Source organism: Lipotes vexillifer, unplaced genomic scaffold, assembly GCF_000442215.2.
Source record: "Lipotes vexillifer unplaced genomic scaffold, Lipotes_vexillifer_v1.1 scaffold42, whole genome shotgun sequence".
In the NCBI taxonomy this organism is placed as follows: Eukaryota; Metazoa; Chordata; class Mammalia; order Artiodactyla; family Lipotidae; genus Lipotes; species Lipotes vexillifer.
The window spans coordinates 1,196,078-1,217,987 of NW_006783436.1; the positions used below are offsets into that span (position 1 = coordinate 1,196,078).

At 44.8% G+C, this 21,910-nt stretch overlaps 1 protein-coding gene across 2 annotated transcripts in view; it reads left to right on the forward strand.

Moving 5' to 3' along the window:
• The window catches only part of LNX1 (ligand of numb-protein X 1), a 146,409-nt gene that overhangs the window by 81,380 nt on the left and 43,119 nt on the right, over window positions 1-21,910 (forward strand). For both annotated transcript variants that reach the window (XM_007456078.1, XM_007456079.1), the window contains 2 exons: window positions 15,939-16,177; window positions 16,682-16,834. In XM_007456078.1, the coding sequence (XP_007456140.1) occupies window positions 15,939-16,177; window positions 16,682-16,834 (392 nt within the window). The remainder of the gene's footprint in view (window positions 1-15,938; window positions 16,178-16,681; window positions 16,835-21,910) is intronic.

Consider the following 21,910-nt stretch of genomic DNA (forward strand, 5'->3'; position numbering starts at 1 on the left):
CTTTCCCTGAGGGAGCTGCACACCCAGTTCCCACTACCCCAGACATTATGTCCTCAGATGGTTCCCAGCACAGCCTTCTGGGAGGAGTGAGGGAAATAACTCAGTAGTACCCTAGAAGCCGGGACACCTGGTCACTCAGACATCAAGCGTGAGAAATTTCAAGAATTCACACAGCAGTGATTGGCCCATGGGCAGTCCTAAGCAGATTCTGTAACTCAATCAGTTAAAATAATCAGTGAGATGGAAAGGATTGGTAGTGGTTCTCAACCAGGCTACACACTGACATCATCTGGGGAGCTTTACAAAACACTGATGTATGGTAGACCCACGTAGAGATTCTCATTTAACTCGTCTAAAGTACCTGATAGGCTGGATTTTTTTAAAAAATCTTCCCAGGTGATTCTGTTCATAAGGTTAAGAACCACTGGATAGGGGAACAAGTGTGTCCATACACTGATAATATATTTATTTACTAATCTCAAATGGCTTAAAAATGTGCATTTGGTCCAGTTATGGAAGAAACACAAGCATAAACATGTATATGTGTGTCTATGTATTAAAAAGATTAGAAAAAAAGATTAGAAGAATAAATACTAACAGATTAGCAAGAATTTTCTTTGGGGGTAGAATTATGGGTTTTTTCTTTTCTTCTATACTTTCAAATTTTTCTTCTCTGAACCTCTATTGCTTTTGAAATTTAAGAAAGGGACTATTTCTATTTGATTCTAATAAAACTAAGAAATATTTCATGAATATCTATCATGCCCTCAACTGTGTATGCATGGTGGAGGATACAGGAGACATGGTCTCAGGGGGGTTGCAATCTAGTCAAAGAGATGTAACCAGTGTCCGTCAACATGTAATGAGACACTGAGTCCTGGGGTTAAGCAGGTGTGGTTCAGACCATGTGTGTTCATCTGCCTGTCTTGTTTCTGTGCTAGATCACTACTAGAGGGCAGAGTCTTAGGAGCACCTAGCCTTGGGGCTTACGTTTGGTGGAAGGAAGGAGTGAGTTCAGAGAACAGAGAGATTACTATGAAGCATCCACGGAGAAATTAGACGTGAGATTAGATTTATCATTGGATAAAATGAGTCGGAGTGGCCACCGTTCAAACAGATCCAAGTGAGAGGCCCGTGGTGGAGGTCATTGCGTATGAGGAGGGACAGTTTGCAGATGTGCTCCACTGCAGAAGCCTTGTTGAGTGCAGTGACTGTGTGCCACACCAAAGAAATCGGGCAGAGCCGTAGCCGAAAAGTAGGCCTGGCAAGAGAGAGGGAGAAAGAGGTGTTCTATTATCCAATAAGTAAATAAGAGAGTCAGGATTTCCTGCATCTGCTCCCTCCGCCATTTGCATAACATAATTTTGGGGAAATGAAATATGATTCACAGAAGTCAGGTTGTTTCCTTTCAATATATTGCAAGGAAGAAGCGGCTCATTTAGCAAATAGAAGCTAGCTGGAAAAATAGGAGTTTTGTTTCACGCAAAAAGATTTGGCACAAAAGAGCCAAATATCTTCGCATGACATATTCTCAGACACACAGTGAGGAGGAACCCACTTTCTCAGTACCTGAGAGTCGTGTAAAGTGCATCCAGGAGGGTTCCGGACACCCAGCCCAAAAAGCGCTTGGAAAAACTGGAGCATTTCATAATTATCCTAAGGGCTGGAATGGAGGGCACTTTGAGGAAAGAAGGAAACGCTTTAAAATGTCATCTGGAAATGATTTCCACTCGAATGCCCTGCTACCTTCTCCCACCCCTCCCCCATCCCCATGCCACGCTGTCACCTTCGAACAGCCCCCAGGGTTGTGCAGACTTCACAGAAATTTGAGGCCCTCAAAGACTCATCCCAGGCAGCTGGAAAGAGTTGCTTTCAGAGTTGGTCGGAAAACCTCACTGGGCGGTCAGTTCCGATATTTAGAAACCCTCACCACCGTGAAAGCCACCCTTTCCCATTCCCCTAAAAATATGTCCTACTCAACCCTGAAATAGAAAGCACAATTGATCCATAGCCCAGTTTCCAAAACACGAGAAGCTGGACTTCGGTCATTTCTAAGCGTTTTAAAAGTAAAGATGATAGGGCTTCCCTGGTGGCGCAGTGGTTGAGAGTCCCCCTGCCGATGCAGGGTTCGTGCCCCGGTCCGGGAAGATCCCACATGCCGCGGAGCGGCTGGGCCCGTGAGCCATGGCCGCTGAGCCTGTGCATCCGGAGCCTGTGCTCCGCAACGGGGAAAAAAAAAAAAAAGTAAAGGTGATAATTCTGAATGGAACCAAGAATTGCATGAACCTAAATGTTAGCCGAAAAGAAAACAACCTCCCCCCGCCCTGCCTCTCCCTCTCTCTCCCTCTCTCTCCTCTCTCTCCCCTCTCTCTGATCCATGGACAGTTGACGGAAAACTCCAATCATCTATGGTATGGGAATTGTCTGCTCTCCCTCCCCCAAAACGTCCAGGAGAATAACTCTGTGACCCCAAAGATGCTGGAGACTCACAGAATGGTTAACTATTGTGACACCTCTGTGAGGAATTGACCTGGCAAGTGGACTTGTGCCCCATCCCTCAACCATCCCTCATTAACCACTGTCAACTTCACATCTGGTTTGGGCTTTGGAATTCTTAGGCATCACCCCAGGGAGCAGCACAGGTATTTATCAGGCACTCCTGCCTATCAGTGTGGGTCTTCCTAATTAAACAGCGGAGTCTATTCTTCCAGTTGCTGGAAAGCCCTGGAATTGTGTGTGTTTTAGACCTGCCAGGGCTGCTGTGAGGCTGAGCTGAAGCAGCGGTTTGGGGGTGGCCTTTCGGAGGCCCTGCTAAGAGGGTGTCATCTGAGCACACACTGGGAGGCATCTGAAACCACAAAAGCTCCCACCTCACTCATTTGTTTCTATTAAAACTTTGGGCCAAATAAAAGGGAACAAATGTCATAGAGTGCATGGTGAAGAGCATGTTCCTTGGAGTCATGACTCTGACTTTAAACTCTGCTTCTGCCCCTTATAAGGTGACCAGCTCATCCTGGTTTGCCTGCGACTAGCCTGGGTTTAAAACTGAAAGTCCTACATCTCAGGAACCCAGTCAAAGGCAAGCTGGGGCGGTCAATCACCCTAGGTGTTGTGTGACCCTGGGCAAGTGAACCCTTGTATTACGTTTCCACATCTTCAAAGTAGGCATGATAATTACGTCTACCTCATTAGGTGGTTGTAAGGATTGAATGAACAGAGGGGAAAGTGCCTAAAACCGCCTGACCCACGTTAAGGACCAAGATAACTTGATAGTTACACACAATTTAAATCAGCAACAAAATCCCAGACAGAGCTATGTTTAATTTTCAGCTCCTTTGCCTTAGTGCTGTGTCATCTTGGATAAATTACTTAACCTCTCTGAGCCTCGTTTTCCCCCCTCTGTAAAATGGGGATAATATAAGCCAGCTGGGGCAGTGTTTGATAGCACAAGCCCCGCTACTACGCCTGATGATAAAGACCAAACATGGAATAAGTCACAGCTCAGGTGATTACTATTATGACTTGTTATTAATAGGACAGGAGATGATGCACTCCTAGGTGGCATGGGACGGATACGTCTGCCTCTTTTCCCCTGATAAATTGTTGCCACCACAAATGCTGTGTATTTGAGTATCTGAATACCTGGACTAAAGAGCTCCCTCTAGAGGAGGAAGAAGTAAATCACAAGAAGTTAGGCACCCACCGGGTGGAGATGGTTTTAAGCAGCTGCCTCTTAGGATGCTTGGAGCAGCACCTCTTCTCAGGTAATTAGGTTGTGCTTGGAGAGGAAGAACGGCAGGGAGACAGCGAACCTCAGGGCACATGGGGACCGTGCAGCTGCCTACCTCCACCACCGGCCCACCAAGTGTGCTCTGCTGACAAATGGCCCTGTTGACAGGGCAGAAGCAAAGACGCAAGCAGCTCAAAGCTCACGGCTGTCAGCTGCAGGCCTGAAGATGCCGACTTGATTAGAACAGGCCAGACTTGCCAGCTCATGCTCTTTGTATTTCTCATAGCAGCCACTCAGTAGCTGGCAGTGAACGATAGCTGTAGTGAAGAGTATGTGGTTATAAAGAACCTTCTCATGTTCCTTGCCTTTTCCCTGCCTGCTATGTTGCAGTCGCCTCCAGATCATCAGCCACCACAGTACAGTCCCGAGGTGCACGCCTCAACCAGAAGCCTGGTCTGCTTTGGCTTCAAATCCCAGCCCCTGCACTTACCAGCTGTGTGACCTTGGGAAAGTTACTTAACCTCTCTGTGCCTTAATTGCTTATTAGCAAAGTGGTGATAGGGATCTTCCTCATTGGGATAATGTGAGGACCGAATGAATTAATATGCATAAAGCACATAGAATAGTGCCTGGTCCACAGTAAGTGTACAGTAAGTGCTGGCTGTAATTATAAGTTGTTATTAATACGTGAGTTGAGATTTGAAGGATAAAAAGATGAAGCCACGGGTTGTCTGACAGACCTACCTCTGCAAACTGACAGAAAAAAAATAAAGGAGAGCTGTTAACATTAGGTAAAAGAGTATCCGCTTTTCCCTGCCTCCCCCAAAATAAAAACAGACACTGTGCAGAGACAGGCCAGCTGTTTCTCATGCCTGTACAGCACCGGGTCATCACTCCCACAGGAACACATCGGCATGTTTGGTAAACTGAGTCACACGTGCTGGCTTAGTTGTCATCGGACCATTTGTTTGTGGCGCTGATTCCACCGTAAGAGCACCCTGCCCCTCACCCCACCTCACCAGGCCCAAGGGACTGGGGTTCCAGCTGCCCAAAGTTTGACCTGCGCTTCCACGTCACTTTCCAGTTTCTTTTAAATTTCCCTTTCTGGGATTCATTAACAAGTGAGGCAGGGGCGGTTGGAATTTCTGGGGATGTTTTCCCCGCGGTTTGGAGGCAGAAGAATGGGGCTAATGAGAGGAAGGAGAGCATGGTTGGTGGTGATGTAACAAGTCCCTCAGTTCTGCAGGGTGAGGGCCTTTCATTCAAGTTCATACTCGGCCTAAGCTGACTCCCGGATGGTGGGCTTGCCCAGCTGATGACCCTTTTACTTACTAACCGATGTTTGCTTCACCCATGAGGACACAAATGTGCTAATGACTTTTTTTTTTAATGTATGGCTTCTGGTAGCTTCATGAGTGGCCATGTATCATTCGATCCCAGAGTACATGAATTTTAACCTAGAGGAGAAAAAGTAATCCAAACAAGGAAGAATTTCTTTACTTAATATCCTTAAACTAAAGAGAGATTAGCTCAGAAGCTGCAGGTATAGTGAGTGAAATATAGAATATAATTATCCAATCTGAACTCAGAAAATTCCCCAAAGAGTGCTGGTACTTAGGACCTGGCTGCCTGAAAACCAGGGCGGTCGTATTATTAGAAGTTGTGTTAGTGTTGAGTCTTTTCCAAGTAAAGTGATCAGGACTTAATCAGCAAGGGTGGGTCCTGCTGGAGTGTGGGCTTGGAGAGCTCAAATGCATCTGTTTTGGAAGAAGATGACTGATGCGTTTATTTTTATCTTAAACATAATAAAGATTTCTAGTGTTTTGCATTTAAAAAGTCATGAAATATTATCACGTATTTAAAAAACATAGCCTGTCTTCCTCCAAAAAAAGAATTAAGACAGCCTGCAACAGTGAAAACATATCTGGGTCGGCATGATTAAAAGTATAAACAGAAAGCATCTAATAAAAGGAGCTAGAAAAAACATAGCGTAGGGCATTATTCTAAGTAAAATAAGTCAGAGAAAGACAAGTACTGTATGATCTCTCTTATATGTGGAATCTTAAAAAAAAAAAAAATCACAGATGCAGAGAATAGATTGGTTACCAGAGGCAGGGGTGAACGGGGCCCAAAGGTATGAACTTCCAGTTATAGAGTAAGTCATGGGGATGTATTATACAGCATGGGGACTACAGTTAATAATCTGCACAGCATATTTGAAAGTTGCTAAGAGAGTAGATCTTAAAAGTTTTCTTCACAAGGGAAAAAAATTTAACTGTGAATGTTAACTAGACTTACTGTGGCGACTATTTTACAACATATAAGAATATCGAATCATTATGTTGTACACCTCAAACTAATATAATGTTACAGGTCAATTATACCTCAATAAAATCTATCAAAGGGAATAAAATGTATCTAGGCAAACACAATTAAAAGCATAAAAAGAAAGCATCTAATAAAGGGAGCAAGAAAGAAACACAGCTGTTCCCAGAATCTCTCAGGCTGCTCTGACACATGGCTGACCCCGTGTCTGTGAGCGCTGTGTGCAGTGTCGAGGATTTAGTGGTGAGCAAAACACGTTGGACTTTTACTTTTGGGGGGAGACAGTGATTTGAAAGAGAAGTAAGTAGGGCTTCCCCGGTGGCGCAGTGGTTGAGAGTCCGCCTGCCGATGCAGGGGACACGGGTTCATGCCCCGGTCCGGGAAGATCCCACATGCCGCGGAGCGGCTGGGCCCGTGAGCCATGTCCTCTGGGCCTGCGTGTCAAAAAAGAGAAGTAAGTAAACACACAGAATCATTTCCAAAGATGTTAAGCGCTGGGAAGTGAAAGTGGCCGCTGGTGGGAGAGACGATCCACTTTAAACGACAGTCACGGAGCCTCCGTGAGGAGGTGACTTGGAGCTTTCTGTTGTCCCCTTTGTCCCTCCTGCTCTCTCCTACTCCTACTCCTGTGTTGGCATCCGACTTCTCAATGCCCACTTGTCTCCTGTGCCCATGGGCATGGCTTTAGCCCTGCTGACCCCCAGAAGCGGCAACAGATGGGTAATCAGGCGGCCTCCACCACCCCCAGCATCTGTCCTCCTCTTTGGTATCACTTCAGCTCTGTACTTTCTCCATTTCTACTTTATCCCTTGGGATAAAGTCTGCACCGAACTCAGTAAACCTGGCGTCTACCGTGCACTTGCATCCTTCGGGTCTTTAAATGTGACATTCACACCTAGTCTGTCAGACCAATGTCACTCATTTTCCTAGACTCAGCTCAGATGTCACCTCTTCTGGGAAGCCTTCCTTGATTACCCCAAGCAGAGTGAGTGGCCCCTTTCTCTGAGCTCTCCCAACACTTGGCTCGTACCTCTATCTCTCTCTGATAATGTGGCATGGCAGTTTTCTGTTTTCATGTCAGTCTCCTCGCATGCATACACTGTATAGTATGTTTCTTTGCATCCATAGTGTCTAACATTATGCTTGATATACAATAATTATGTTGACTACTGCTTATTGAGTTGCTACTATATTCCAGGTACCGTTAGGGACTTGGCATGAATCTTTAAATCTCACTGTAAATAAACCTTGTGCCCATTTTACATCTGGAAAATAAGGTTCAGAGGAATCATGGAATTTGTCCAAAGTCGCAGACTGGTAGTGGCAGACCTAGGATTCACACCCAGATGATTTAAACTTGAAAGCCTGAGTTTGTTCCACATCACTGTACCCTCTTTGTCAGGGGGTCCTCCTTATGTGCTCATTGAATGAAAAAAACAAGGTCCTCCTTATGTGCTCATTGAATGAAAAAAACAAAGTATTTCAAAGTCACCCATCCTGTTGTAGCAGCATAATCCATCAAAATAAGGTATATGGCAACTATTTATTCCTCCTATATACATAATAGTTTTACAACCCAGACCCAATAAAATCCTATTAAAGTTATCAGGGAAGTATGTGAAAACAGAAGAATTTTTAAAAAGTCTCACTTTTCCCTCTTTGCTCTCACTTTTCTCATCTCGAGTCAGAGTGCAGGGAAATCATGAGCTTGCTGAGGGAAAAAGGGAGACTGGCATGGGTATCACAACCAACCACAATTACGTGTTAGCAGGACTGTGTGGGTGAATCATCAATTCCCAGTTTGGTGATTTCAATAGACAGAACACCCAAAAGGGGACTTCAGCTCAATTCAGTAAATGTTGGCTGAGTGCCTGCCCTAGGAAATCTAGATGGTATGTGGACCCTCTGAAAGGCGCCAGGTGAGCAACACTTTGTCCCTTCTCTCCAGTCCCCTCCAGTCCCCTCCAGCCCCATGGAGGGTGGCAGGATGTGCCCAGAGCTGACTGGGCAGCTGAGGCAGGGCTGGTGTGTGTTGACCGTCAGCCAGGAGGGACATGGGAATCCATGAGCTTCCTCTTTCCGAAGCACCAATACGATGAAGCCTTCTTGATCCTAAAGGGATAAAGTTTTCAAAGTTTGGTTCTATTGGCTTAATTATGGAACTAGACTCCCCCCACCCCCACCCCATTTGGAGTTTGTACTCTATAGAGAAAAAATGAGCAGGGAGGAGGAAGAAAAAAAAATAAGTAGGGTTAAGACGTGCCAGGGAAAAAGCTGCTGTTTTAAAAAGCGTACTCAGGGAAGGTAGACTTCAATCACGGACCTGATGGAGGCGAGGGAGCAGACCAGACAGGAATCTGGAGCAAGTATTGCGGAGACGGGTGGAGGGGGCCGTGGAGAGACAGCAGAATGCAAGGCCCCTGAAGCAGGAAGGAGCGTGCTGGGCAAGTGTGAGGACCAGCAGGAGGCCAGATGAGCGGGGGATGGAGGTGAGGGTACAAGTAACAGGGACAGAGAATACAGGGCCTTGTGGGCCATTGTGAGGACCTTGTGTTTTAGTAACATGGAGAGCCATTTTAAAAGGATCACACCGCTGCTGTGTTGAGAATAGATGAGGACGGGGCAGGGCAGAGAGAGTAGAAGCAGGAAGACCTCTCAGGAGGCCATTGCAATAACCCAGGCTTTCGTGATGGTGGCTTGGACTAGGGCCGCGACGGTGGACGTGATGAGAAGGCGTTCGATCCTGGATAGATCTTGCTTGATTATACTTGGAGTGTCGAGAAAAAGTAAGGAATCGGGGCTGACTCTGGGGTTTTTGGTTTGAACAACAAGAAGGATGTGAGGTAAAACGGAAGAAGTGGGAAGAGCAGGGAGGCTTGGGGTGTTTGGATGTGTGAAGTTTGAGATGCCTATAGGACATGGGAGCGAAGATGTGACATGAGCAGTTTGATGCAGGAGTCTGGAGTGCAGGGGATGCTCTGGGCTGGAGGCCAGGCCATGGGAGGGGAGAAAGCATGACCTCATAGCCTGGATTCAAATCCCAGCTCCACTCTGATAGGTAGAGGGGAAGAAAGCCTTATCCAATTTTCCGCACCCTCATCAGCGAAGTGGAGGTGGTTTAACTGACTTGACAGCTGGGACCACTGGGAGGGTTTAAGAAGACCACGTATGTGAAGCATAACGCGTAGTACACAGTAGACCAATAGATGTTAGCTCTTCCCAGCCACCTTCTGTGTTGCCAGACCCTGTGGTGAGGCCATGATCAATACGGCTCAGGGATGGCCTGGGATGTCAGCCTGGGGAGTTGGGACTTGACCCTGTAAGCACTGGGAAATATTTCCATGGGAAGTTTTTGAGCAAACAGAAATTGTCTTGGTATGTTTGTGGTTAGGATGGATTGGATGGTGGGGAGGAGGGGAAAGACTGGGAACAGGGAGATTGGCTAGGGTGTGTTGCAAAGCCCTGGAGGCATGGTGTCAGGAGGGCCAGGATGGAGGCCCTGGAGATGGAATTGGGAGCGAGGCACACATGGCCGAGGCCCACCCTCAGCCCCCAGGGTCACCAGCACCCTGACACAGACTTTCTCTGAGCCAGAGCACTGTGGTTCCTTGAGGCTCCCGATGGCCCGTCTCCCAGGTGCCTTGTCTGAGGACACAAAGGAGAGCCTGCCGCTCTCTGACAGTGATCACCTCTTCCTGCAGCGGGTGATGCAGGACCTTTAAGGTCCATCCATGTTGTTGCAAGTGGCAAGATTTCATTCTTTTTCATGACTAAATAATATTCCGTGGTGTGTGTGTGTGTGTGTGTGTGTGTGTGTGTGTGTGTGTATACATACATATACACATGTACAGCACATTTTCATTATTTAGCCATCAGAGGACACTTAGGTTGTTTCCATGCCTTGACTATTGTAAGTAATACTGCAGTGAACATGGGGGTGCATATATCTTTTCCAGTTAGCATTTTTAATTCCTTCAGATAAATACCAAGTGGAAATGATGGTAGTTCTATTTTTAATTTTTTGAGGAACTTTCATATCATTTTCTGTAGTGGCTGCACCAATTTATGTTCCTACCAGCAGTAGGAACATCCTCACCTTTTCTCCACATCCTCACCAACACTTGTAACCTCTTGTCTCTTTGATAATAGCCATTCTAACGGTGTGAGGTGATATCTCATTGTGGTTTTGATTTGAGTTTCCCTGATTAGAGAGTGACGTTGAGCACCTTATCGTGTACCTGTTGGCCATCTGTGTGTCTTCTGTGGAAAAATGTCTATTCAGATATTCCTTTTTCTAATCATATTATTTTGCTATTGAGCTGTGTGGGTTCTTTATATATTTTGGATATTAACTTCTTATTAGATACGATTTGCAAATAATTTTTTCCCATTCAGTAGTTGCCTTTTCATTTTGTTGATAGTTTCCTTTGTGGTGCAGAAGCTTTTTAGTTTGTTTATTTTTCCTTTTTTTGCTTTTGGTGTCAGATTCAAAAAATCATCTATAAGACCAATGTCAAGGAGCTTACCATCTGTTTTTCTTTTAGGAATTTTATGGTTTCAGGTCATACATTTAAGTCCTTAATCTATTTGAGTTAACTTTTGTGTATGGTGTAAGATAGGGGTCCAGTTTCATTCTTTTGCATGTGGCTGTCTAGTTTTCCCAACACCATTTACTGAAGAGACTGTCCTTTCCCCATTGTATATTATTGACTCCTTTGTCATAAATTAATTAACCATATATGTGTGGGTGTATTTCTGGACTCTGTTCCACCTATCTACATCTGGCTTTTTGCCAATACCATACTATTTTGATTACTATAGTTTTGTAATATAGATTTAAATCAAGGAGCGTGATGCATCCAGCTTTGTTCTTCTTTCTTAAGATTGCTTTGTCTATTTGGGGTCTTTTGTGGTTCTATACAAATGTTAGGATTGTTTGTTGTATTTCTATGAAAAACACCGTTGGAATTTTGATAGGGTTTGCATTGAATCTGCAGATTGCTTTGGGTAGTCTGGACATTTTAACAATATTTTCCAGTCCATGAGCACACAATATTTTCCCATTTGTGTCATCTTCAGTTTCTTTCATCAATGTCTTATAGTTTTCAGTGTACAGATCTTTCATTTCCTTGGTCAAATTTATCCCCAGGTATTTTTCATGCAGTTGTACACGGGATTATTTTCTCAATTTCTCTTTCTGACAGTTCTTTGTTAGTGTATCAAAATGCAACAAATATTTGTGTATTGATTTTGTATCCTGCAACTTTACTGAATTCATTTATTCTAACAGTTTTTTTGGTGGGGTCTTTGAAGGTTTCTATATATAATATCATGTCATTGCAAAGAGTGACAGTTTCACTTTTCCTTTCCAATCTGGATAACTTTCATTTCTCGATTAATGGCTCTTGGGCTGGTCTTCTCGAGGCAACATGCAGTGAAGGTCTGTAGAGGTTGCTGCACCCTTGAAATGGAACAGCACCGCTCCACACAGTCCTCCACCTGGCCTGATTAGCATATGAATTTGCAAGCCCTGGTTTCAAGTAAGAGCAGACTGGGCAATTAGCGAACTCAGTATGAGAGTAGACTCAATGTTTACCTAATTCAGAAGTGAACTGAGGAAGAAAGAATGCAAAGGAAGTTAGAAGGCTCAAGGGGAGGTTGTGTAGTTACCCAGACTGTTATAATGAGTATATTGAGGCTCAGTTTGTCGTGGACCACTTTTATTCTTCTGTCATCAGAAAGGAGCCCTCCCCAGGACTTCCATGGTGGTCCAGTGGTTAAGAATTTGCCTTCCAATGCAGGGGGTGTGGGTTCGATCCCTGGTCCGGGAGCTAAGATCCCACATGCCTTGGTGCCAAAGAACCAAAACATAAAACAGAAGCAGTATTGTAACAAATGCAATAGACTTACAAAAATAATAATAATAACCTTAAAAAAAAAGAAAAGAAACAAAAGGAGCCCTCCCCTGCAAACTAGCTTGTGCCACCCGGTTGGCCAAGCTCTGAGCCCCTCAGAGCCTCTGTGAAGTATGCCGGGGTTCCATCCTGCTTCAGGTCAACCCCCATTAGTAGGGAACTCATGGACTCAGGAATTTTTGCAAGGAGGGTCATTTTCTCTTCTTACTTCACCCCCGCCCCCCGCCTATCCTTGCAAAAAAGGTAAAAATTCCATGGCACACCTACCCGGTGTCAGCATTCTTATATTAAGACAGATTTGCCTCTACTCACTTTGATATAGGAGCTCAGGATCTCAACTCTGTTATTAACAAAACTGGTCGTCAGAGTTGCTTTGAACAGTTGGCATATCCAAAGTGGTTGAAAAATGGCTTTCCGTGTTTCTTGTGTGCATCCTTCAAGTTCATGGCCGTCGCCCATCACCACCTGAGAGTACTTAGTGCTCAGGGATAACTAAAGAGAGAATAAATCCTGCTTGCTTTGAACACAACCCAGGGTTCAGCATATGTTCCTGTACTGGCCAAGGCTAATCAGCTCTTTCCCCCTCCTCCCCTCACTTGTGCCTGTAAATCAAGAGGCCCCAGGATTAGTCAACACAAAAGAGATAATTAGTAAGTACAAGCTGCTACCTTCATAGATCACCCTATGCCTCAGATTCAAGCTAAGCCAAGAAGCTGAAACGAGCAACATTGCACAAGTCTGAGCCTCTTTAGCAGACTATTTTTATACAAGGTTTATGAGTCTGAATGTTTAAATCTACCCTCCCCAGATATTGTAAGGATGTCTGGGATACGAGGCCAGAGGGGAGGCTTCTAAGTCATTTTATGAGGTTTTCCTTTCCTGGACTAAACTGTGTCTTTGGAACCCCAAGGATTTGAAACAGAAATGGCTTCTTAATGGCATAGTCTTGGGATTCAGAGATGTTTAAATACCTTAACTCTTCTCACAGATGTGACAGCAGAATAAGATGCTACTTTTTTTCCACTGGGATATGCTATGTCACCTCAGAAAGCCATGGCTTGTGCCTTTGCCAGCCGTTTGTCCAACTGGAAAATTCATTTCCGGCTCTGGCAGAGCACATGGTCAAGGGCATTGCTGCCCCAAGAAGAGAAATACTGTTTCCAGTCCAACGAAATAGCCTAGGAACTTCCTAACCATGTGTTGTTAACCCGATACTGCTGGCTTACAGAGAAGTGTTCCACTCGTATGTTTATGACTTTGGAGCTGCTCAAATGCACGCTGGCTTTCATTTTTTCCATCACACAATGTTTCTTCCAATTTTAGAGTTTCTCATATCAACCACTTTGCTATTTTTAAGCAGAACAATTCAAAGCCAAAGTAGCTAATCAGAAGAGTAAAACCTCACCAATTCAAGCAGGGAGCTTGTACTCTTTCAGTGAGGGAAAAACTAGCATTAGAAACCAGGGGCCTGTTTCATGTTCTATAAGATAAGGATGTAGGCTTGTAAAATCAGAGTCCTTTTCTACTAATATTAAAACCACATTTCAGGGCTTCCCTGGTGGCGCAGTGGTTGAGAGTCCGCTTGCCGATGCAGGGGACACAGGTTCGTGCCCCGGTCCGGGAAGATCCCACGTGCCGTGGAGCGGCTGGGCCCGTGAGCCATGGCCACTGAGCCTGCGCGTCTGGAGCCTGTGCTCCGCAACGGGAGAGGCCACAACAGTGAGAGCCCTGTGTACCACAGAAAACAACACAAAACAAAAAAAACACACATTTCATCAAATCATCATCATTGATTATAAGAAGCATCATATTTTATTTACCAACAAGAAAAAAATATTTTCTTTTTTTTTTTAATTGTTTCCTCCGGGTCTTAGTTGTGGCTTCAGGGCTTCTTAGTTGTGGCATGTGAACTCGTAGTTGCGGCAGCACGCATGTGGGATCTAGTTCCCTCACGAGGGCTCGAACCCGTGCCACCTGCATTGGGAGCATGGAGTCTCATCCATTGTACCACCAGGGAAGTCCCCTAACAAGAAAATTTTAAAACTGCCACTGGTTAAATCATTCCAAAACACCTTTAAAGATATCCCTGCAATGCATGGGTTGGTCAGATCAGACTTTGAAATCCATTCAGACAAATATGGTGACCTCTCCTGCCCTCTAGTTGTACTGTTTGGCATGAACTAGGCCTGTCCTTTTGGATGATCTCAGTAACAAAGTGTGACATCACTTTTCATCTCCTTGGGGGTGTCTTTCTTGCTAAGCAAATAAAGCATTTGCTTGTCTCTTTGCAAGAAAATCAGAAATTGCTGCCCTCCTTCTAACGACAAATATTTACCACCAATATCAAATTTACATGCCACTGCTCCGTTTTTGAGACTTTCCATATATACAGTAACTTTTCATTGCAATGCTTAATCATAATGTAATCTTTTCTAAGACATTGAAGAGCAATTAAACTCAGTGGCATAGTACCAAGTGTGGAGGCAACTCAGTGGAAGGGATGAGATGGACACCTGTGACCATGTTTCCTTGGACAGTGGCATTTGTGTCATGACTGCAGCTTGGCAGCCTGAAGCTGTGGGACCCCGTCAGTCACCCACGCATCCTAATCTCAGAGAAGTTAAAATGTGACAAAACAGGCATCTTAGAATGGTTGAATTATGGAATTAGCTACAATCTGTTGAGAATGTTCTATATATCTGGCAAGACATATAGAACTAAGCTCTTGACGAGACTTAATGTCAACTAGACCTTACAGCAACCCAAGATGTATGTGCAGATTAGAAAGTTTAACCAGGTTAACAAAATTGTCCCGGATCACACAGCTAGGTAAATTTCAGAGCAAGGATTCCCATCCAGACAAAAACCATAGATCTGGTTCTGTAGGCCATATAAATCATGTGTATATCAACTGCAGACTGCTGTTTGATTCCATTCATAAGCATCGCTCTAAACAGGCTCTCAAAGCATTAATTAAAATAGCTCAACCGTATAAGGTTTTCTGTCGTGAGTTGGTAAAAATAATTTATAAATTAACGTCCATTATATGCAAATTGCCACTTCTCAAAGGGACTCGCCCATTTGATTTTTGCCTTCATAACCACTGGGAAGGTGGTTTGGCTGGCTGCGGCACTTCCTCACCACAGTGAATGAGAGAGTTAAATCCTCACCATTTGCTGATCAAAACCCAACCTAAGAGCTGAGACGACTTGCCCAGTGACAACGGAAGTGCATCCATAGCAAAATATGGACTTAGATCGGTTCAAACCTCGGTGTTCTGGCCCTTACGCTTGCTCTTTTAACATGCATGGTGATAGACCTGTTTTTTAAAGACCATGAATGTTGTTTTACCTTCCCAACGTCAAAAGACATGAAAGCTTTTAGCACATGGGAGCCCCCAGCCCCTGGTCCTGGCCGCTCAGACCACCCCAGAGGTGGAGACTGGAAACCAGCAAGCCTGCCTCTAGAGAATGTGAAGCTGAACCAACTCCTGTGGCTTTGTAGTGAGGGCATTTCTGTTTCCATGGACAGTTAAATATGGAATCTGGGAGGAGCTTTGTATTTATGGTCAGCGGTTTGGGAACTAAACCCAAAAGAAGGGACTGAGAGGGTGACTAAGGACTTTCATGGTCAAAATAAACACCAGCAAGAAGGAATTACATCCAAATAGTTGAAGACTGCCAGCCTCAAGCCCCAGTCTTGTAGACCCCGTGACAGCTCTCGTAATTTGCGTTCCAGGGGCCAGGGTAGAGAGTGCTTTAACAGAATGCTGTAGACATCTTTTAAAACTTGTTCTTTCAAGTCGTTCATTCATTTGGTCGGCAAGTGTATACTGACTTACGTCCATGTGAGAAGGGAGAGGAACCAGGGGTAAGTTAATTTCCAAGGGTAGCAAGCACGTGGACTTGAAGAGGCCTGGTTGAACGATGCGCAAAGCCTTCTCTGACCTCCTGCTGGTTTTGTTGCAGCTGCAAAGGTGCCTCCCACTACGGCCTCACCAAAGACAGGAAGAGGCACTCTCAGGATGGCTGTCCAGACGGCTGTGCCAGCCTCACGGCAACAGCACTCTCCCTAGAGGTTTCTGCAGCTGCCACCATCTCCTTAATGACAGACGAGCCTGGCCTAGACAACCCTGCCTACGTGTCCACAGCAGAGGACGGTCAGCCAAACAGCCCCCTGGACTCCGGCCGGAGCAACCGAACAAGGGGTGAGTCAAAGGGGGTGGTTGTCCGGGAATGGGCTCCTTGGCCTTGGGATTGCCCTCTCTGGAAAGTTATAGAAACGTTTTTTCAAGGGAAAAACATCCTGGTAGTTTTGGCAGCAACCCAACATCCAGTTCTCCAGAGTGAAATGAAACCGCGAGGACCTGAGATCATTAGAAATGTGTGTAATCTGACCTGGCGAAAGGGGTCGAAGTTAGACCTAGTGATTCATCACTCCCTCGGTGTCCCTACCTTCCCATCCAGGTGGCTCGAGAAAAGTGCTATTATATTCCTTCCAGCCCAGGAAAAAAAACAAGCAGATTTTAAATAAACCATCCATATTGCATTGTAGAAAACTGAGAATATACAGATAAGCAAATTCTATCATTCCCACCACCTAGACGTAATCACCGTTCACGATGTGTTGTGCGTGTCTTACCAGCTGTGTCCATAAAAGACGACTTCTGTGAATGCGTAGCTACTCTCCCTCCCTTCTCTCTTGTCCTCAGCACGGCCCTTTGAGCGATCCACTATCAGAAGCAGATCTTTTAAAAAAATAAACCGAGCCTTGAGTGTTCTTCGAAGGACAAAGTGTGGAGGTACAGCTGTCAACCAAGCTGAGCAGGGCAGAGCGAATTCTGAAAACACCACTGCCCCTGACGGTAAGTGGCCTCCCAGTAAGGCTGGGCTTCCAGAATGACGACTTCAGGCGTGATGACAACCAGACCGCCCACCCCCCCGCCGCGCTTTCTATGACATCTCTCTTCCCAAGGGCATAAATATTTCTTACCTTGATTAGCCTACTTCTTGCATAAGTAACCAAGGCAGAAATTATTGTTCTCTTTTTACAAAGACTGAGGGAAAAGGTTTTGGAACCCTTACCTTCAGATGCTAGCTTAGTGCATATAAAGAACAATATAGTTTTTTTTTGTTTTAACTGAATTATGCCTCAATTTATTTATTTATTTATTTTTGTCTGCGTTGTGTCTTCGTTGCTACGCGTGGGCTTTCTCTAGTTGTGGCGAGCGAGGGCTACTCTTCGTGGCGGTACACAGGCGCTAGGTGCGCGGGCTTCAGTAGTTGTGGCATGCAGGCTCAGTAGTTGTGGCTCATGGGCTTAGTTGCTCCGCGGCTTGTGGGATCTTCCCGGACCAGGGATTGAGCCTGTGTCCCCTGCACTGGCAGGCAGATTCTTAACCACTGCACCACCAGGGAAGTCCCAAGAATAATGCAGTTAAGTGAAGAACATTTAGAACAGTGCCTGGCTCATAGTAAATGCTATGTAGGTATTTATTCTTATTGCCACTTTGTGTGATGTGTGGTTCTGAGTGTTTTCCATGCATTAACTCATTTAATCCTCAACAACTCTTTGAAGAAGCTACTACTATTATCCGTGTTTTACAGATGAGGAAACTGAGACACCAGGAGGTTACTTAGCATGCCCCAAATTACCCTTCTAAACTTGGAATCCAGGTTAATGTGGTTCTAGAATCTATGCAAAGGAAGTTTCTGGATCTTAGATCCTATGTGTTTTCCCCAGTATAAATGGAGCTGAGAAAATACTGTCCTGTCCTTTCTTTTCATCTAATATTAGACCTTTACAGCAGTAATAATAGTAGCTTAAGTTTTTTTTTTTTTTTGAGCTTTCCTGGGTGCCAGGTAGTGCTCTAAGTCATTTAAAGGTCGTAGTGCTAAGGACAGTGATCGTGATTCTCATTTTACAGAAGAAACTTAGACTCTGATAGATTGGGTAGCTAGTCCAAAGTCACCCAGCTGGAAAATGGCAGACCTAGGATTTTAACTTGGGTCCTCTGACTACAGAGCCCGATCATTTACCCACCGGATTAAGCACCCTCCACTCCTTCGAGGTTGGGAGGTAAATCCGAAACCGCCGTCTTTATCATGTTCTCAGAGAACTTGCGAGCAGTCGTATAAGACCCCCGCTTATCCCCTCTCACCCTGTACACACGCTACATGCTCTGACTACTCTGAACTTATTGCTGTCCTGTAAATACTGTGTCTCTCTCACTTCCATGTTGTCGTCCGTCCTGTACTCTCACGCCCCTTCGGCTGGCATCCTAATTCCTCTTTTCCAGGCTCAGCATAGGCTTTGCCTCCTCCTGGGAGCCCTCCTTGACTCCCTCAGTCCTCTCTCCTTTGTGTTCTCAGAGCACCTGTATCTCTGTTACAGCAATGTCACCTTTCATCGTAACTGTACCTATGGGGGCAGGGGCTCTTTATCTAAGTCTTTGTGTTCTCAAGTCCAAGCACAATATCTGGCACATAATAGTTTTTGCTGAATGTTTCTGCAATGAGTAAAAGGATTATAACTTCCTTTCTGCCAGTCTTCCCCCCTTATTAAAGGCTCCTTATTAAAGGCTCATTAATTCCATTCCATGTAAAGTTTTCTCCTACCTGAATAAGATTGATTTGCATGTTTATTGCAGAAACTTTTAAAATAAGAGATTACTATGTATAAGACATTGGCCTAGGCTCTGTACTTTTTTCTTTTACTGAAGTATAATTGATTTACAATATTATGTTAGTTTCAGATGAGCCACATAGTGATTCAATATTTTTATAGATTATACTCCTTTTATAGTTATTATAAAATATTGGCTATATTCCCTGTGCTGTGCAATATATCCTTGTAGCTTATTTATTTTATACATAGTCGTTTGTACCTCTTAATCCCCTACCCCATTTTATTCCCCTCCTCTTCCCTCTCCCCACTGGTAACCACTAGTTTGAGCTCTATATCTGTGAATCTGTTTCTGTTTTTATTTTCTAGATTCCACATGTAAGTGATAACATACAGTATTTGTCTTTTTCTGTCTGACTTATTTCACTTAACATAATACCCTCCAGGTCCATCTACATTGTTGCAAACAGCAGAATTTCATTCTTGTTTATGGCTGAGTAGTATTCCATTGTATACATACCACATCTTCTTTATCTGTTCATCTGTTGATGGACACTTAACCAAGCTATGGAAGCAACCTATCTTGGTAAATAATGCAGCTATGAACGCTGAGGTGCATGTATCTTTTCAGATGAATGCTTTCGTTTTCTTTGGATATATACCGAGGAATGGAATTACTGGATGATATGGTAGTTCTATTTTTAGTTACTTGAAAAACCTCCATACTGTTTTCTATAGTGGCTGCATCAATCTACATTCCTACCAACAGTGTACTAGGGTTCCCTTTTCTCCACATCCTCGCCATCATTTGTTATTTGAAGACTTTTTTTTTTTTTCTGCGGTACGCGGGCCTCACACTGCTGTGGCCTCTCCCGTTGCGGAGCACAGGCTCCGGATGCACAGGCTCAGCGGCCATGGCTCACGGGCCCAGCCGCTCCATGGCATGTGGGATCCTCGTGGACTGGGGCACGAGCCCGTGTCCCCTGCATCAGCAGGCAGACTCTCAACCACTGCACCACCAGGGAAGCCCTTGAAGACTTTTTGATGATGGCCATTCTGACAGGTATGAGGTGATTAGCGATGTTGAGCATCTTTTCATGTGCCTGTTGGCCATATCTGTACATCCTCTTTGGAAAAATGCCTTTTCATGACCTCTGCCCATTTTTTAATCAGGTTGTTTGTTTTTTTGATATTGAGTTGTATGAGCTGTTTATATAGTTAAGCTCTGTACTTTTATATAAAGATTATAAAATCCAGCTCCTGGCTCCAAGAAGTTCATTCAAGACTAAAAAAATAAAATACCAGAAAGAGTGAGATATAAATAAACGAAAATGACAGCTGTCAAGAGAGACGCACCACTTCCCAGTGGGACGGTGTAATCCGTGTTTAAGGAGTGGTTATGATCCGGATGGGCATGGGAATCTTGACTGTGTGTTGCAAAGTAGTGGGAGATGAGGTTAAGGCCAGATTAGAAGGGTCCTGGATGCCATTTAGGAGTCTTGACTTGGGGCAGTGAACACACCTGAAGGCTTTTGCGTAGAGGTATAGCAGGATGGAAGCTGTGTTTCGGGAAGATGAAGATGGCATCTGTGTTATGTGCGCAGGGGCTTCAAGTAGGAGAGAATGGATTTCCTCAGGTGCTCCAGGAAGCTATTACTACACAGTGGGGCGAGGTATTGAGACTCAGTGAGGCTGGTACAGGATTTGTGAGGCAACAAAGCTTTTAAAAATGGCCTTAGGATCTCATTGCTTCAGTAAGTAACCTGCGGTTAGTATGGTGAACACCCATGGTTTATCCATCCTTTTCATATCAGTAAAGAGACTGGCTTCACTACTTATCAGCTGTGTGACCTGGCCAGGTTACTTGACTTCTCTGAGCTTTAGTATTTCATCATCCCAAAAAACGGGTGATAATAATCTAGTTCAAAGGGTTGCTGTGAGGACTAAACAAACAACAAAATGTCATGCAAGTTGCTTAGCTCGATGGCCAGCATATAATAAACACTTGGTAAATGATACTATATCCCTTAGTCCTTAAGTAAGGACACAATATTGAACAACTGTTTCTTTTCAGACCAGCACTGGTTTGGCAGTTTAAAAATTACTTTAACTCTCGAAGGGAAGGTCACTAGGGTCTCTTTATTGTAGCTCTAATTAACATTTCCAAGTGTGACCGGGTATGTCCTTTCAGACTATCAAACATCCTTGATTGGTTAGATTTGGGAGCATGGTTTTTGTAAATCTGTTGGGAAAAAGAGTAGAAAGGGAGAGGGAGGAGAGAGAGAAAACCAGCGGCTTTGATGATAATTTCCAAATCTTTCTTTGCTCAAAATGATTTTTTTTAAGAACTTCCATTTCCTTGTTACCAGACCTGTTCCAACAAATACTTGTGGATAGAGCCTACTTAAGGTAATCAAGATAGTTTAAACGTTAATTGAACTCGGTCACTCAAGCACTGTTAGCACCAGGAGCTGACAGATGAAGGCTGCTGCCCACAGCCTTACAGCAAAGCCCAATTGCTTACATTAAATTAACTCCCAGTGGGGGGTAAAGACCCACATTTACAACGTCTCCAGCTTCCTCTGGCAGCTAAATTGCTTTGTTTTTCATGTTCTGCAATACTTAGAAATAATTTTAATTCTTGCTCTATTGTTCCTAGAGAGTTGAGTACTCATTCATGAACTCATAGTTCATTAGGGAAAATGCATTAAGGTCATGGGTTTTGAAAATAGAAAGAGTGTTTTATGTAGAACCAGGCCTGCGGTTTTGATCTTTCCTGATGACATAATTAAGGGAGAATCATAGGGCAGAGGCAGCTGTCAGCAGCTACAGGAGACAAAAGCATCAGCGCTCTCAACATCCTAACTCGAGCCTCCAGCAACTGGGGAGGAGCTGCAGCTCCCGTCAAACTGGGTGTTGCGTGGCCGGCATTTGCTGGTGTCCCCCCTCCCACCCCGCCCCCCGTAGGCTTCTATTCCAACCGAGGTGGAGAACAGCGCCAGTCGCTGCTGCTGGCTATGGGTCTGTAGACCAAGTCCCCTGTGGACCAGTTGCCGGCTGTGGACCCCTGGCTTCAGAGGACTCTGAGGAAGGTGACAGGAGCGTCGTCAGGAGCCCCGGGTTCTGACCTGGCTCTGAGGACCACCCCCTAACTGCCACCTCCAGCCAGTCTGTGTCACTTCTCTCCGAGCTCACGCATCCTCCCTTGTGAAACAAAAGGTCTGACTGTCACTGTCAAACTGCACAGCCTGAGAAGCTCTTCTGTGTGTGGGCCCAGCAGGGCGGGGGACCCGTGACAGATCTCAAGGGGAAAGAG